Source organism: Biomphalaria glabrata, chromosome 3, assembly GCF_947242115.1.
Source record: "Biomphalaria glabrata chromosome 3, xgBioGlab47.1, whole genome shotgun sequence".
Lineage (NCBI taxonomy): Eukaryota > Metazoa > Mollusca > Gastropoda > Planorbidae > Biomphalaria > Biomphalaria glabrata.
The window spans coordinates 25242369-25260530 of NC_074713.1; the positions used below are offsets into that span (position 1 = coordinate 25242369).

At 33.4% G+C, this 18162-nt stretch overlaps 1 protein-coding gene across 1 annotated transcript; it reads right to left on the reverse strand.

The window, feature by feature from the left end:
• Positions 1-79: 79 nt before the first annotated feature.
• On the reverse strand, positions 80-16335 carry LOC106057106 (5'-3' exonuclease PLD3-like). The gene is made up of 11 exons (XM_056024162.1): positions 16204-16335; positions 14294-14436; positions 13069-13252; positions 12625-12730; positions 12402-12535; positions 11315-11383; positions 10307-10438; positions 9945-10084; positions 8959-9127; positions 2629-2731; positions 80-1970 (listed from the first exon to the last, which is right to left on the reverse strand). Exons 2-11 carry the CDS (start codon positions 14428-14430, stop codon positions 1819-1821), a joined length of 1326 nt encoding a protein of 441 aa, XP_055880137.1. The 5' UTR covers positions 14431-14436; positions 16204-16335; the 3' UTR covers positions 80-1818.
• Positions 16336-18162: the final 1827 nt, after the last annotated feature.

The following is an 18162-nucleotide window of genomic DNA, read 5'->3' on the forward strand; positions in this document are numbered from 1 at the left end:
AAAGAGGCGACAGCACAAATGGCAGCTTTTCCCTATCTGGCTGCTCTAAATATATCTATAACAAAGTAAAGAAAATCAATTACAATTATGTTAAATTTATTTTCTTTTCCAGAAGTTAACAAATAATGTTTACAGTGTTGACATATCAACTTTAGAACAAATATAATTTTCATTCAAAATAATAACTTTAAAAAAATCATTTCAAAACATCTTTCATATTCTAGCAATTGGGTTAATTTATCAATGGAGTTAGTTAAGTCTTTTGCAATGGTGCTTAAAAATAAGATAATAGGTTCAGTTGTAGTTAAAACTTTTATCAATGGATTAATTTCATTACTATGTCTTGTTAGTCCAAAAGTGGGATAAAAAACATACCAAGAACTTATAACACCTGAAGCATGCCCATGCAGACAATGGGGGTAGTTCCTGATCTCTTCTCAGTCACGTGGGTGTGTTGTTTACATTAACGACCTCATTGATTTAATTGTAATTTAAACATGAAAATAGTCTATATCTAGATATCTTTAAGTAATAAAAAGTATGTTACAATAATTCACTAATTTTTATGATTATTTAGTAGGTCTACTAGATCTAGGCTAGGACTAAATCTACATCTACATCTTATCAAAGGAAGATATTGCCATTATTGCCATGTATAAGACCACAGTCATGTGACTTTTTATAAAGTAGGTCAGAGATTCGGAACAACCTCTTTTATGAAATATATAGTAAATCAAAGTTTAGAAAACAATGACGCTTTTTGATATTTATAAAGCTTATACAAAAATGTGAGTTAATGTTGAGACATGTCGAGTCACTCAAATTTGCTTCTGATGAATAATTCATAAAGGAAATAACAGCAGGAAACAACAGAGCATTTTATAGTACCCATCATTTACTTAAGAGCAAAACAATATCAAGGAAAACCAAGAAAATGATATACAAAAGCTTAAGACCATCAGCAATATATGCAAGTGAGACCTGGACACTGACAAAGACAACTGAAAATCTACTAAATACTTGGGAACGAACAATTCTTAGGAAAATTTCTGGTGCTATATAAGATAAAATATGGTAAAAGACACACACTAAGCAACCATGAGATATATCAATTGTAAGAAGACCCACCGATAGTAACAGAAATAAAAAACAACAGACTACATTGGGCAGGTCACCTTGAAAGAATGTCAGAGAACAGAGGAGCGAAAATTGCATACAGGCAAAAGCCAAAAGGCAGGCGATCCAAAGGCAGACCCCGATTGCGATGGATTGATGATGTGGAGGCAGATCTGCAACAGCTTGGGGTTAGGACGTGGAGATGAAAGGCCCAAGAGAGATCTGAATGGAGGGATGTGTTGAAGCAGGCTAGAGCCCTCCATGGGCTGTAGTGCCACTAGGACGGATGATTAATTCATAAAGTAAATTAAGGGAACGCAAAAGTCCAATTTAAAAAGGTCATATTAACAAAAAAAAAATTATATGACTTACTTTGCTCTTTTTTTTATGAATTAAAGAAAATTGTACATTTAATGCTAAATAAATTATACAAAATATAATACAAACAACAAACCAATAATAAAGGTAAAAAAAAAAAACCAACAACAATAAAAGTAAATTAGCACTAAATGACTATACAAGCTCAATATATAAACACATTGCTAACTGTATAAAAAAAAAATTTATATGCTGCCTCTGTGAAATAGTAAAAAAAAAAAGTTGAAACCACAATTTCATGAATCAAACAACCAGTCCCATAGAACATGTCTGTAAGAAATAAGTCAGTCACACTCTAACTTTTATTGCTCTACTTTTATTGCTTTAAAAAACATTTGCTGCATAGACAGAGTGCCAGTCCCTTAAAAAAACTTGTAAGAGTTGTCCTTTTAAAGTGCCGCCTTCTTCAGCTTCTTCCAGCACAAAGCCTACACCCCCAGTACTCACAAAGTAGTCACCGGCCCAATTGGAAGTACCTAGAATAAATATATTTAAATGATCAAAACTAAAATTTTAGAAAATATTGGAAGTAACAATAATAAATATTTCTACATAATAAAACTAAATATACAATTTTAAAAACAATATTGGAAGTACCTATGATAAATAAATCTTAATGATAAAAAAAGTAATAAATATATTTGAAAATACTTGAAGGGAAAAGATGGGTGTCCTGATTTCTTGTCCAAGTGCCAAATATTTGTCTCTTACACAATTACAAATTAGAGACTTGTTCAACTCTTAGGATTCTATGGCCACATTGTGCTTCATAGTGACAATACTTTGTGTAACCATATATCAAAGCACAGTGCAATCATTATTTTTTTCAAGTTGCTTAAAAACTTTGAATTCTCAATAAACTGTTTATAAACATTTATATATTAAAACTTCAATAAAAAGAGTTACAGGATCGAATATATAAAAGGACATAGATTTCAAGAATTAAAAAGATTTTATAACTGAAAGATATGGTGTCAGGTTAACTTGTCAGATATACTATAATTGATACCCACCATAACAAATTTTTGTGTAATTGATTATAGAAAGCAACATTTTTTTTATGCTTATAAGAAAGCAGCCTTCTAACAAAACATTTATAATTATTTTTTTTTTTTTTAAATAGTTTTTTTTTACCTATATAAGCATGCTGGTCTGTAATCATATATTTGTTGTGATTAACTCTAGCATAAGGTATGTGACTCTGTATAGGTGTATTTGGCTTTACTGTGAAGAGTTTCTGTAAAATGTAATAAAGAAATAATTAATAAAACAACATTATGCCCATTCAAAGTTCTTGTAAGACAGTGGTTACTGAGACTTCAATGTTCAATAGCCAAAATAAAAAATAATTACATTTTGAAAAAATATCGAAATATGAATCATAATTGGAAAAATTCAATTTAGCTGTTGTTTTCTTTTAAATAATTATATGTACTGCACTCATCCTTAATTTTCAGAATCAAGGACAATGCCTTATTTTATGATTATATGTTCTTATGAAAACTTCTAGGCTATGACGAAAAACAAAAAAAGTTTCTATAGTTATTAAGCTTATAATTATTATCCATATGGAACTTAGTCTTACAATTTGTGCATTACCAATCAAAATATTATAACTACAGAAAATGAAATACATGTTCACACCAGTTTCGTTCAAACATTACATGTGAAATGTTTATATCAGAAAGGGCAGTGGTTTTCAAACTGTGGTAAGCGATCCCTCAGGGGTCCGGATGACAAACATAGGGGGTCCGCAGAAAGATGAAAATTATATATAGCTTAAATGAACTCTTTCGCTAAAGCCAGTTATTTCAATTGGATAATTTTAATAATAATAAACTTGCTACTCACTACTGTTTAGTATGTCTATAACATAGTATTCTAAGATGACCTAAACCAAAGATTTGAACACCTTCTTCAACTGGATATTCTCGACTAGATTTTAAAAAAAGACTAAGTTCCCTATCACAGATTAATCCATACTAATACAGGGGCAGCTTTTTGAAATATCCACAAATAAGGATTATATTCTATGCATTTATGTAACATTTTCCCTTAGGAATCTTATTTTGACTATTTAAAGGGTTCCCAGGTAAAAAAAAAGTTTGAGAACCTCTGAGATAGGGAAATCATACTTAATAATTTGATTGCAAACAGAACATAGGAGTTTTGTGTCTATTTGTTTTTGTAATGCATGCGATGGTAAAATCTCAAAATCCTGACCCAAAAGGTGTTTTCTTATTTTACAAATATTTTTACTTTCTTATGAATGCCTTTCTCAAACAGATGCCCTAATAATAATAATAATAATAATAATAATAATAATAATAATAATCATCTTTATTATCCGTAAGGAAATTTGTCTTACAATTTGTGCATTACACCAAACAAAAAACATTATAACTATAAGAAACCAAAGTGTACATTGGGGTTGTTTATTACTAATGACATTACTAGCAGCATTTGGGATTTTAATAAGTTTATTTCTATTTTTCATGTTCAGATTGTCCGACCAGACAGTGATATGGAAACACTCCAGATGTGAGCATGGGCCTGCATTAAAAAAATAAGCAAATTTGAAAATATAAGTGATATTTATATGCATCTTCAAAAGTAAGAATTACATTTTAAGATAAAGAAAGTTATTGAAAGCATTGTGTAGATTAAGGCTTCTTCTTCTTCTAGCCAGCTTTATTGCTGCTGAGCTGTGAGCTCTTTTGCAGACTGTGCCAAGGAAAAAAAGTGTGCTGTTTTCTCTTCAGTTGTTCAGCACTGCCGTACAGGGTGTTGGTTATGCTGGGCTGTAGTGGAAGTAGGGTCTGCCTAAGGTGGATTAGGGAGGGGCATTCAAAGAGGATATGGTTTACGGTTTCAAAGGGGTGGGCGCAGTGACTGCAAAGGGGGAGTTGTGTGGAGTTTATTTTGTTCAGGTGGTAATTTAATAGTGGTGTGTGTCCTGTTCTTAGTTGGAAGATTGTAGATTGTTCTTTGCGGGGGAGGAAGTTAATACTGTCCAGTTTGTTAGGCGTAGTCATTTCTTTGTACATGGCTCTGCCTGTGTTTCCTGATGCCCAATCGTTGAGCCACTCATCTTTGTGATTGTTGACTAACATTGACCTTAGGGTGAGGTAGTTAACAGGTCTATCTGGTTGTTCCATAGATGAACCTGTCTTTGATAGCTTATCTGCCTTTTCATTTCCCATGATGCCAATGTGTCCAGGGATCCACTGTAGTTTGATATTGATATTTAATTTTGATATCATCTGATGGATTATCACAATGAGTGTTGTCAACTCTCTTGGGCTGTTTGAGGTGCTGCTGTTAAGTGCTTGCAGAGTAGATTGGAAGTCTGTAAAGACAACAATATCTGATGGTGGTTGCACTCCTTCATATACTTTGTTTTCCACTGTCTTTAGTGCTATGGTAATTGCCTCAATTTCGGCTTGGAAGTTTGAGCAGTAATCGCCACAGGGTGCGCTTATCCCAAAGTGTTTATTTTTAGGTAAGACCAGGAAGGCACCAAGACCAGCATTGATGGTAGCTTTGAAAGCCGATCCGTCTGTATAAATATGATAGCTGTTTTTTTATAGCTTTCAATTGTTTCAAGCTACTTTGAGCTCCAGTGGATTAGATTCTTTTGTTAAGGTGTTATTTAGTAAAAGTGTTATGATGGTTGGTTGTTTGTAGTTTAGTCCGGGTGTAATGTTTGAAAACCTGGTAATTTTTTCTGTTATTGGGTAGGTGGTGTTTTAGGGCTAGTTCGTCAGTAAGTTGGATCAGAGTCCTTTGCTTTTTTTGGTTGTTTTTCCTATTTCTTTGTGTTAGTAATTTATTTGGATGATCGTCCTCCAACCTTCTGTATCTCTCAATAGCTTCTAATGCTGCTCTGTTGCGCCTTAACTTAAGAGGTTCAATATTGGAGTCTATTTCACAGGCTGCTGTGGGATTAGTTCTCATACCTCCACTAATTAGCCACAAGGCTTGGTTTTGGAATCTAATGATGATTGATAGGTTTTGTTGGCAGCTACTTGTATGGAGAGACAGTTATCCATTACAGATCTGACATATCCAGTGTATAACTGTCTTAAGGTTTTCTTTTCAGCTCCCCAGGATGTTCCTGCTAGGTGTTTTATTATGTTTAATCTTTGTGCTGCCTTTTCTTTTAAATCTGCCATAAAGTGTTTTAGAGAAGGTTTTTGGTCTAGTTTTACACCAAGATATGTTGGATTTTCTTCTTTATTTATTGGCTGAGAGTCTATTTTTAGGATGTAGTTTCTTTTTGCTGTTTTGTTGCTGTGGCTAAAGATTGAATAAACTGACTTTTCTTTGTTTATTTCCATCTTCCATAATTTTGAATATGTGGAGATAGTTGTGAGGGCTCTATTTAGTTTGGATCTAGTCAGCACTGGATATTTCTCTGTAGTCCAAATTAAAAGGTCATCTGCATAAAGTGCCTTATTGACCGAAATGAGGTCCGGGAGGTCGTTCATGAAGATTAGAAAGAGAGTGCAGCTAAGGGCTGAACCTTATGGTAGTCCTTCTTCCAAACTTTTTTTTACTAGAGATGGCACCTTCGAATCGGGTTTGGATGGTTCTGTTTTTTAAGAATGCCCTGATCCAGCTGTACATTTTTCCATGGATGCCCATTTTTTTCATCTTCAAAAATAGACCTTTTCTCCACACACTATCATAGGATTGTTGCAAATCTATAAATACTGCTGTAGTGTGCTTGTTGTCATGAACCCCTTCTACTGTGTCCTGGATCAAATGAAAGAGGTGGTCTTCTGTTCTACTTGCTTTCCTGAAGCCAGCTTGTGCATTGTGGAGTGAGCAAGTACTTTCTAGCCACCAATAAAGTCGGTTATTGATCATTTTTTCTGCCATTTTGCCAATGTTGGATGTTAGAGATATTGGTCTATAACTTTTTGGGTCTCCAGGTGGTTTATTTTTCTTTAAAATGGGTATTATGTTTGCAGTTCTCCATTCCTGTGGTATGTCTCCAGTTATCCATGTATGGTTGATAAAGTTAAGTATACAGTTTTGGGCCTGTGGTCCTAGTCCCCGAATCATTTCATTTGTTATTTTATCGGGTCCAGGGGATTTTCTTGACTTGAGGCTTTTTAGGGCAGTTTTGAGCTCATGTTGAGTGAAGGGAGTGTCAAAGATCTGACAGTTGACTGTTGGAGCTTTTCTTCTTTCTTTAAGATATTACTGAAGGCCTGGTCCAGTTGTTTTCTTGGCTTTGACTTGTTAATGCTGGCAAAATATTTATTGAAGGTTTCAGCCTTTTTAAGGTTTTCTGTTATTATGTCGTCAGTGCCTTTTATAGGTTGGGGGTTTGTTATTTGTTTCTTTCCTGCTAGCCGGTGCAGAAGGGTCCAGGCCTTTCGACCATCCTTGTTTATATCTAGTTGTCCGCATGTTGTGGTCCACTTTTTCTTTTTTTCTGTTTTAATTTTGTATCTTATAAGCCCTGTCAATTTGTTGTACGTTGTCTTGTTCTCTCTAGTAGGGTTTTTTTCTATAGTCTTCCTGGCCATGTTTCTTTCTTTTACTAATTTATCTAATTCAGGTGTCCAAAAAGGTTTGTATTTCTTAACTTGGCCTCGAGGGATGTGTTTTTTTGCTGCTTGTAAGATGTTGGAGACTATAGTTGTGTAGGTTGAATTGACGTCTGTCTCCATTATGCTTGATAGTCTTGTGTCTGTTTCTTGTGAAAAAGCTGCCCAGTTAGCTTTTTTATAGTTCCATCTAGTTGTTTTGCTGGATTGGTATCTACCTGGCGTTCCAATATTGAGGAGTATAGGCCTGTGGTCACTACCTATGTCTTCAAATACTGTTATTTTAGAAGAGTCAGTAATGTCTGTAGAGATAAAAGTTAGGTCAGGTCTGCTAGTTGTGTTGTGTGCTCTGTGTAGGAAAGTTGGAGGTGAAGTTTTGTTTTGCAGAAGTTGTAGGTTAGAGGCATTTGTTACATCCTCTATTTCTTTGCCACGCTTGTTGTAGTGTGGGTAGCCTAGGGAAGGTGTGTGTGCATTGAAGTCGCCAGCTATTATTGTCCTTGTGTAGTGTGGTAGTTGGATGTCTATTTCTGCTGTTGATGATGGTGGGCAATAGTAGTTTTTGATGGTGTACTTTGTTCCTCCTCTCCAAAGAAGTTTTTCCTGCGTGTCGATGTCTGTATTGTTCTGTATTTGTTTTACTATGGCTTGTGTGTCGTTTCTTATGAGGGTCATAATTCCCTGGCATTTGGTGCCAAGGCATCTGTACTGTGTGTAGCCTGTGATGTTTATTTTTTTCTTGGGCAGTAGTGTTTCTTGCAGTAGCGCTATGTGTATATCATGCCTCTTGAGTATGTGTTGGAGTTCTGTTGTCTTGTTTTGTAGGCCTAAGATGTTGAGTTGCAAAAGGTTTAGGTGTTTGCTGCTAGTCTGTTTTTTATTTCCAGTAGCTGACTTATCACAGTCCTGGAAGAAACTGCCATGCGCAGACCTTTTACGAGGCGACGTCTGAGCTCGTATGGATTTTTCGTTAAATTCCTTGGCATTTAGTGTAGGCTGGGAGTTTCCTCAGGCTTTTTAAAAAATATATAAATATATAGTCCCCGCATTTTAAGGGAGTTTTCGGTCTTGGCAATTTTCTCCAATACTGACATAAAAGGAAACATCTAGGTCTGAAGACTGTAACAGGAATATCCATGGGACAAGGTCCAATGGTCCATTCTCCGTCATCCATAGAGCTCTCCAAATGGAACTTTTCTGCAGTAGAAAGCTTAAAGTGGACTGTGCCCTGGGTATGCCCTGTGGAATGGTCACATCCTGGATCCAGGCCCCTTCACGATATCACATTCACCAGATCCAGAAAAAAAAACATTTCATGATGGATTTATATCTAGTATTAGAATGTAGTGAGACAAGGACCTTCGTCTGGTGTAGTGCAATCCAGACCTCCGTCAAAAAGCACCTAGAGGGGGGGAAGGTCTACAATTATTCACTTAGTGAAATGCAAGTGGAAAGGCAGTGGGGTTATTTATTTCTCTTGGTCATTTCCAAGCCCCGATACCCACACAGGGGAGTATCGCCACAGAGTGGAGGTTTGGAGTCAGAGTTTTCCTTCTCCTAGATGGGTTGCGTTATTAGGCTGACGTGCCCCATCAACATGAAGCTAAACTGGATTTGAGGCGCCAGTGTTCCGCCTTTCATCCCTTCTCCTGTCAGTTTGTAAGAACAGGTTCCGCCGGATTTTTGGGAAAATCACATGTGAAGGCCAGAAGCTGGATTTGACTGTCAGAGGCATTTAGAGAAGCAAGCCATGGGAGCATTTCTTGGAAAGTGGGTGCTTATCCCCACTTTCACCCCCGGCATTGACAGTCCTTTAGAACCCGTAGATTAAGGCTTAAAAGCATTAAGATAATGTGTTAAGATTATATTTAAAAAAAAAAAAAATTAACAGGCTTTAGTTTACCACTTCAATATTGACTGTTCTGTCTTTTGTTCCATGCAAATCTCTAAGAGACCTGAGGAAAGAATACATGTCCTTCTCAGAATGGGCCCAATGGCTTGCCATTAGAAACACTTCCACATTACGATCAAAGGCAGCTCGTCGAAGAGCATCATCAATAACAGGCCAATATCTAAATACAAATAATAGAAATTTTAAAAAAGTTATTGTTTCTGAATAACATTTAAGAAGTTCAGTGCTCAAACAAAATAACAATGACATAAACATATCTCCGCAGCAACAGAATATAAAATTCTGAAGAAAATAAAGTAAAATAATGACAAGCTCTAACTCGGGTGACCCATGAATCTCCTTGGTTACACTACCTGGCATTTTTGTTTTGTATTACATCTTTTGAATGTTCCTTCAGCATTGAAGATTATTACATCCTAGCCCAAATATCCTGGAAGTAAGCAGTGTTCAAACCCAGGACCTTTAAGACAACAGTCCAGACAGCATAACACACAAACAGGCAGCCATCCAATGAACTGATCAAGTTCTCACAAAACCATACATAAAAGAATCTTTCTTATTGGTGACAATAACAGGCCCAGCACTTACCACATAAAGGTCACACTCACCCTTATAAAACTTTTTTTTCTACACCTTCAATTACAACAGGTCAGAATAAGATAAAACCAAGCTTTTGAAATCTCATTCATATTACAGTTTAAAACTAATACCTTACTGAAGCTGTTACGCATAGTAAATTTCTGTTGTCTTACTATCATGTTAATTAGAAAGACAGTTTAACAGGGCTATTGTCACTACTAGTTCGAGTGCTTCTTCACTTTCAATAATGCAGTATTCTATTCATGGTATTGTAAGGGCACATGTTTATACCATCATAATGTTTGTTTCTATGTCAATAATGTCTAAGGAGGTGTAAATAGATACCATGTAGAGAAATGTTATTGTATTTAAATTTAAAAATGAAAGTTAAGGATTACATTTGAGGAGATTTGTACAAAATAATTGGCACATATTCCATCACTGAGATATAGATGTATTTCTTTGCCGAGTTAATCACATTTATGATAGCATCGATGTCAACTGTTCGTCCAAAAGGACAAAATGGTTGTGGGGAACTCTGAAAGTACACATAAAAGAGCTGCTTTAAAACATTTACTACTTGGAATAAATGCTACAAAACAAATGTGACCCAATATCGCAAAAAAAGTACTCTAAATCACTAGCACTGGCAATAATCAAGGATGTAAACAAACTTGCTTTGGTATATTAAAAAAAAAAGATTTCCAAATTTCTTTTCTATACTTTGATAGTTGTATTATAGACGTTGGGATCAACTTACTGATATATAAATTAATGCATTCTTAGTTTGATTGTATGTAATGACTGCTGGTGATTGACTGTTTACAGCTGTACTCAAGTTGGATGGCCATTGTGAGGGTAGAATGTTCTTGTTGCCTAGATACCAATAAACCTGGACAGGAAGAAAAAAACAACAATAACAGCAATGTTAATGAATGGATCTTCATTCTCATTCTCTTCTTCATTCTAAAAATGTTTTAATACACATAGATTTTTCAAGTAAAACAATTTATATGTAAATCTTGCATAGCAGAATAATTCACATTATGAAGCATACTAATCCTGTTTAACTTTACTGTTTAATTGTTGGTTATCTATTATAAGCATACAGATGAAGCAAAGAGAAAATTATCTTTCTTTTCAAAGTGTTAAATTAAAAACTTCATTAGACTTCAACCAATGTACAATTAACTAGATGAAATAGATAGCGTGAATTATACAGCTAACTAGGGAAATTCTTATGCTAATTATCAGTAATACATTTATAGTTTAATCTTAAATATTTCAATAAGTAAATTGTTGGTTAAAAAAATTATAAGCACTGTAATCTTTATGAAAAAAAAATTGTTTAATTCTTCTTCTTCATCATCATCTTTCCTTTTATGTTCCTCATGGAACGTAGAGCCTCAGTAATAACAAGCCGTTCTCCATGGTTCCTTGCTAGTTTTTTAATGGCTTCCCAGCTCTTTCCTGTCCTCTTGGCTTCCTTCATCTAGTACACTGTGTTGCCATGTTCATTTTGTCTTCCTCTACGTCTTGTGCCTGTCTAGCACTGTTGTTGGTATCTTTTCTAATGGTGTGAACAATCCATCTCCACTTTCTCTCTAAGATCTACACCTCTATATTTCAATCCACTCATCTCCCACAGTTTGGTGTTTTCTATTTTGTCGTAACAGTGTATTTTTAAGACATCTGAGAAATATCTTAATTCTTCTTACGAATAAAAAAAAAATTATATTTAAAAAAAAAATGATAAGACTTTAGTTACCTCAAAAATTTTGCTGACATCCAATCCAAGAGAAGGACAGTTTTCTATAAGAACTCCAGTTTCTTTTGTCTGAGAAAATATGACCAGAAAGTTTGACTGTTACTGTCTAATGTTCAAAATAATAAAATGTACAAGTTGACAAATAAATGAGTTTTTATTGAGTAAGGGGCTACAGACAAAACTTAGTTGAAATATATAACCATTATCAGACATAATAAATATTTATGTATAAATCTATTCAATTGCCCACTTTTCTTACAGCTTTTAAACAATATTTATCAAAACTTTTTGAGAAAACATGGTAGATATATGTTCTTTACAAATGAATTTTAAAATTTTACCTTAAAATAATTATTTGTTAAAATCAGATTATATATTTATTTATTATATAAAGCAGAAAGTAAGGCATCTGTATTTATGTATGTCCCAAACAAAACCTAAAACCGTTTGATCAATCTTGATAAAACTTGGCATAAATATTTCTTAGATCATGGTGGAGATCATTGTGAATGTTTAATGTCCCTACAACAATCGAAGGGCCCTTAAAAATAGACAAAAATTACCTAATTGTATCTCTATTAAAGTATGAAACTTTTAACAAATCAGGTAAACCCTTTCCCACTGTATTTTATATTTGATATGAATGTATCGGATTAATGGGTAAACCCATTTTCCTAATCTACTTTTATTTTTGTGGCGAAAGAAAAAACTTGAGAGGAGCATTAGCCAAATTTGACAGATTTAAATACAGTCCAGTAGATTAGTAACACCCAAACTAAGGCCCATACATATATGAAGAGTTTTATAAAAAAAATGTTCATAAATACATAAATAAAGACAATGTAGACATATATGTTAAAGAAAAAAAACAACTATTCATTTTAAAAAAAATTATATTGATCAAATTGTTTTTAAATACCCTTGTACCTAATGTACTGCTTCTATTGGAAAAAACTATTTGTTTGGTTCAGAATAGTACATTGACATTCAGATAAAATACTAAAATTATTTTTTTTATCTATTTTTTCCATTTCTTTAGGCTTATAATTTAAACAAGTACAATCACTAGTCATATTTTAATACTTACTTGTGTGTAAGATCGCCAGTCCAGGTTTGAACTACCTATATACACATGCTTTTGGTCTACAATCCACATTTTTGTATGCAAGACTCCAGCATTCATTATTTTGACAAAATCCAAAGTTCTGACTTGTGCACCAACTGAAAAACATAAGCAAGATTACAAATTAGACTTAACAAAATGTACATAACATTAAAAAAAAAAACTTGTTTTATTTTGTATAACTCACTTGATGCAAGTTCATCTGTGTCACTATTAGTATTGTTTTGAGCAATTTTCACATCAACTTTGCCCGACTTTACAATATTGTAAATTAACTTGTAAATATTTTCACCCTAAAAGTGACAAAATGTAAACATCAATCATTTTACTCATTAGTTATTCAAAAAAATATTAATCATCTGATTTCTTAATATGAAAAACCAGACACACAATTTATTCACATGTAAACATAAATTTACTTAAATAAAACTTTAACATTAAAAAAAAAACATACCCAATGTAACACATATCCTGCATAAATTTATAATTCAATTTTAAAAAATGTTATAGAGATAAATAATGAAAACAAAAACCCACTAAATTTTTAAACTTTTTAATAGAAATTAAATATATTTATTTGCTTTATTGTTTGAAATGTTATGTTAAAACTAATATTAAATGAGCTTCTTGCCTGTACACTGCTGTTGTCATGAAATTCAACATCACTGCCTCGCAATGTCCAGTAAAATGTTGAGAAATATAAACTCTCTTGAACCAGTGACAATAATCTCAGGTGGGCATCATATGTGGACATAAGCATTGGGCTACCAGCAGGGTAGGTTAAATTTTCAGGAATGCTCTCAACTAATGTGAATCTAAAGATAGGAAATATTTTAAATTTAGGTCTAAATTTAATTTAACACAGAAAACATGAAAACTTCATTAATTGCTGAAAAAAGGGAATAAAATAAATATTTCAAAGATTTAGACTCAGCAAGATACTTGGCAAAAAAATAGACTAATTCCCTTCTTAGTCATGGCAATATTTCGGAATGCATTATAATATCTGAGTCTGTAGAGTTTGTGTTCATCAGAAGATTGATTGTTTCTGTACACATATTATTACTAACAGATTTACAGATCAAGACATATACTATGAAGTAACAGGCGTAGATCAAATATGAATGTTAATTCAGAACAGGAACGGTGTAGTCTGAGTCACTATAACAAAGATATTGCTCCTATGAAAGCCTAGCCTCAGCTATCTTTAACACAGATAACACAAAAACTTTATTTATTGCTGAATAAAGGGAATAAAATAAATTTTTCAAAGATTTAGACTTAGTATAATACCAGACTGATTCACTTCTTAAAAAGTAAAGTAAAAGTTCCCCTTTCAGACCTTGAGGTCTATAGGGCAGATGATGTAAAGGTCATCTGTTTCTGTGGCCTACGGTTAACAAGGGTGCCATGTGGCCAGCACAACGACCAACCGCCTTTACTTTTCCCTAACTAATATCAGGTACCCATTAGAGCTGGGTGGACTCAGAGGCGCCCGAAGAGTCCCGAAATTAAAAATCCCAGACTTCACCAGGATTTGAACTCCGGTCCCCGGTTCGGAAGCCAAGTGCTTTACCGCTCAGCCACAGCGCCTCTGATTCACTTCTTAGTCATGAAAATATTCCTGTATGCTTGCAAATCTTGGGCACTAAACTTTAGAATTAAAGAGGAGGATCCTAGTCATGGAAGTGAGAGAGATAGAGAAAGATAGTTGACAGATGATGTGTGGTGCCCCAAAACAAAGATCTAACAAACTTAGGAACAGGTGAGGTGAAGAAAAAAATAAAGTTGTTAAATAGTTCAAAGAAGTATTACAAATAAAAGGAACAAAAGCTGTAAAAAAAAACTAAGCTTACTTGCAAGAGTCACCCCAATTTTCTTTTGCAGCTGTCCATGAAGCATTGTAAGAGTTTGAAGATGAAGGAGACATCTGAACATAAAATATGATATACAAGGCAAGTCCAATGAAATAAACACTCTTGTATTTCTTCATGGTGCCCTGCAAGAAATACATGAATACAAACAAGCAAAATATAAAAAACAACAACAAAACAAAGCTTATCTAAGAAGAAGAACTCAACACTTACAGATATATATATAAATAATGTAGAAGTTATTTCCCATACTTAATACCAAACAAACTATTTAATTACCAATAATTAATTGACTAATTTGTTGCTTCATTCTTGTTTTGTTAGGTACAATACATAATTGTTTAATGTATCAACCTGATCCGATAATGCGTGTGGGAGAAATAGTGTGAACAATTATCTATGAAGACAAAACCTTACAACTATATCTCTAAAAATGTAGAAGTTGTTTCCCTTATTCAATATCAAAACAAAATATTTAATTACCAATAATTAACTGACTAATTGGTTAATTTGTTGCTTGATTCATGATTAAAGAAATGAAGCTGCATCAGTCAAGAGAAGGAAAAAGAAAGCTGTCCTGTCAGTCAGCCTTAGGACAGATGCATATACATGCACGAACTGTGGCAAACTCTGCCGCTCCAGAATTGGCTTGATCAGTCACTCCAGATTCTGCCCCGTCTCAAGACGAAACCGAAGCCAGTGATTCACCTGGGTGCATCCATTGTCTTCCAAGACAGAATGAGCCATATATATTTATTTATACTAATATTAGATCTAGATCTATATATATAAATAATAATTAATATGTTTATTATAGATCTAGATAATTTAGACATAGATCTACTAGATATATTAGCTAAGATGTATGAAGAAACAATAGATATACTCATCTAAAATCTAGATACAGACTAGATTACTAGATCTAGATGATAGATCTGTACTTAAGTTAGATCTAATAATCAGTAACTGTTACTGTATAATAGAATTTATAAGTATTTTTACTCAGCCAGTAAATAATTAGTGACTATTAGTGTAAAGACAAGGATCTATACTATATATATAATAATCTCTCTATATAATTCTCTTCATGGCCCAACCATGCGGGACACCATGCCATAAGTCATGGAAAGATAACTCTTTTATTTCTGCAAGTCGGACTAGAGTTACCCCATGTTATGTTCGTGGCAACAGAGAGCAGGACTCAGAAAAAAAAAGAGGGGAAGGGGGGGGGGGGAGAACAAGTAATCTTTCTCTTTACATTCTATATTTGACTACTTTTATGTGTGTATTTTTTACACACGTCAATATCTGATGTCATTAAAATAGTTGCATGTTTTTTATGCAGCTTTGTTTTGATTTTGCCCCTTCACACTGCCTTTCCTTTCCAAACCATGGCCATGGCCACCGCTTCACATATATTTCGTGGACTCAACAGGGTCTTCGATGCATCAGGTAACTCTTTATTTCTATCAGTCGCATATTTCTGGAAAAATGTAATCGACAAAACTGTTGCTCTTGAGCCTCGACCTGCCTAAATTTAAATGATATCTATTATCGTAGACCCCCGTTAAATTATGATGGTAACAATGGTCACATGGTGATACTGTTAGTGATAACTGATATCATTATTAGTAATAGATCTAGTAATGATATTATTGATATTACAATAAATAATTAGATCTAGACTAGATCTACATAGTAGTAACATATTACAGATTACATTGATAATAATCATTATCATACACTACACTACAGTTGATACAGGACAGGCACAGGCAGTCACACACACAGAGTTGAGTGACAGTGGCATTACCTAGATCTAGATTGGATATTTTGTTTAAATAAAATCTAGATCTAGATCTAATTAAGACCTTAAATTAGATTTGACTTACTTAGACAAGACGCTGAGACTGAGTAAGACGTTGTTTATATTTCCGCCTTTCCTTCAATTGGTTTTTTTTTTTTTTTTTACTGAAGTAAAAAAATATTTATAAACATTACCAATGGGAAGTCACTCCGGAGTTTTATCTTTCTAAAGTAGGTCAATTGTGATTTGATGTAAGATCATAGACAAAATATTTATTATAAATTTAAATGTCTACTCTATGTGTATCAGTGTATGATCTAGTCTAAGTCTAGAGTCTAAATATAGAGATATATAAATATAAAAATCATCTAAAATAAAGTAAAGGAATCTAATCTATAGTAGATCTAGATCTATATTCTATATCATTATCTGATGATGATTATCTTATCTAGACTCTAGACTAGACTAGGACTAGGACTAGATCTAGATCTAGATCTAGAGTAATAGTAATAATAGACAGTATTGTATAGAGTGTATTACTGTATTAACTATATAGCAGGCTATAGCGTATAGATCTAGATAGTATAAGTATATTAGAGTATTAATATAGTAATATACTGACTTTATACTATATAAACTATATATATAGTATACATTATTTCTATAGTCTATAGTATAGTATTAGTATAGACTTAGACTAAGTGACTTAGATAGTTATACTTAGTGACCAGACTTTTATAGAATCTAGAATAGTACATAGTAGATCTGGGATCTAGATTCTATAACTTAACTTTATAAATAAATAAAAAATTAATAATCTATAGTCTAACTAATATAATAATAATAATTTATGAGTAGATCTAGATAGATAGTAAGAAGGAAGAATATAAAAAAGGCCGATATTAATGAGTTTTCTTTTACAACACACAATTCATCCTAGTAAAAAAAAGTCTAAATATAAAGAGACATCCCTGGTCAATAGTATTATTTGAGGGACAATCTAGGTTTATATAACATAAGGTCATCTGTACTAATGGGCATGATCTTTTTGCAGATCTTCTTAGTACTAAGTAAGACATCTCTGTCGCTAACTTTTTTTTCATAAAAAAATTGTCACTATAATGAAGTGCAATAGTCGGAAAAAATTCGACCAATCTCAGATAAGAAAATTCAGAAGAATCACACTAGCGGAAACATTTTGAAACATTTTCTTCAAAAAGTTTCAACCCATATTGTTGCATATGCTTCTCGTGAAAACAGTCTACATTTGATAAGGTCTTATTAGAAGATGAAACGACATCTCTTTTTTAAGATATTTTAATTTGTAAACATTGATAATATTCACACATGGATTAATAATAACTACAGTGAAAATAAAACATATTTTCGCCACGCCTCCTCCCCCCCTCCCCGGGTTGTTGTTGTGGTCAATTTTTGGCTAGTAGCTCTAAACAGTTTGTGGCTAGGTTAGAAATGATTAGGCGCCTATGGAAAAACCTGTGGGAATCCCTCGCACGCCGCTCCATTTTTTCTCATTAAAAGTTTCCAAAATAGCTTCTTGTGTACGAATATCGTTTTTTTACAAATAGTTCTCAAAGGATAATGAAATAATTAGAATTTATATAAAATATTAAAATATTCGAGTAATTTTTTTATACTAAACAAAAAATAAAAAAAATAAAGGTAGCCTGGATTAATGATTTGGCCACCCACTACATTCGGCTGTCTGCGTGCAATGCACACATTGCACAGTAGGTAGCGGCGGCCCTGCACATAGACATAGATCTAGTGACAGTCCACAGTCACTCAACTCATGTGTGAGTGTAATACTGACAGTCATGACAGTCAATCTGTATTCTATAACTATACTGAACTATACTCACGTCTTAGTCATACTAGTCATAGTTAAACAGTAAACTTGTACTAGATCTAGATCTATCTAGAGCCTAGATTCCTAGATCTATGAATATAAATATTATTAAAAAATAAAAATATCAAATAGTTAGAACTAGACTCTAGATTGTAGATTTTCTTGATAATCTAG

Excerpts from the sequence above, each read along its gene's own strand:
- LOC106057106 (XM_056024162.1), bottom strand. The coding sequence starts at position 14,430 with ATGAAGAAATACAAGAGTGTTTATTTCATTGGACTTGCCTTGTATATC. Across the intron at positions 10,439-11,314 it reads ATGTCAGCAAAATTTTTGAG|GTTTATTGGTATCTAGGCAA; the intron begins GTAACTAAAGTC and ends CTTCCTGTCCAG. Across the intron at positions 2,732-8,958 it reads GAACAGTCAATATTGAAGTG|AAACTCTTCACAGTAAAGCC; the intron begins GTAAACTAAAGC and ends TACATTTTACAG.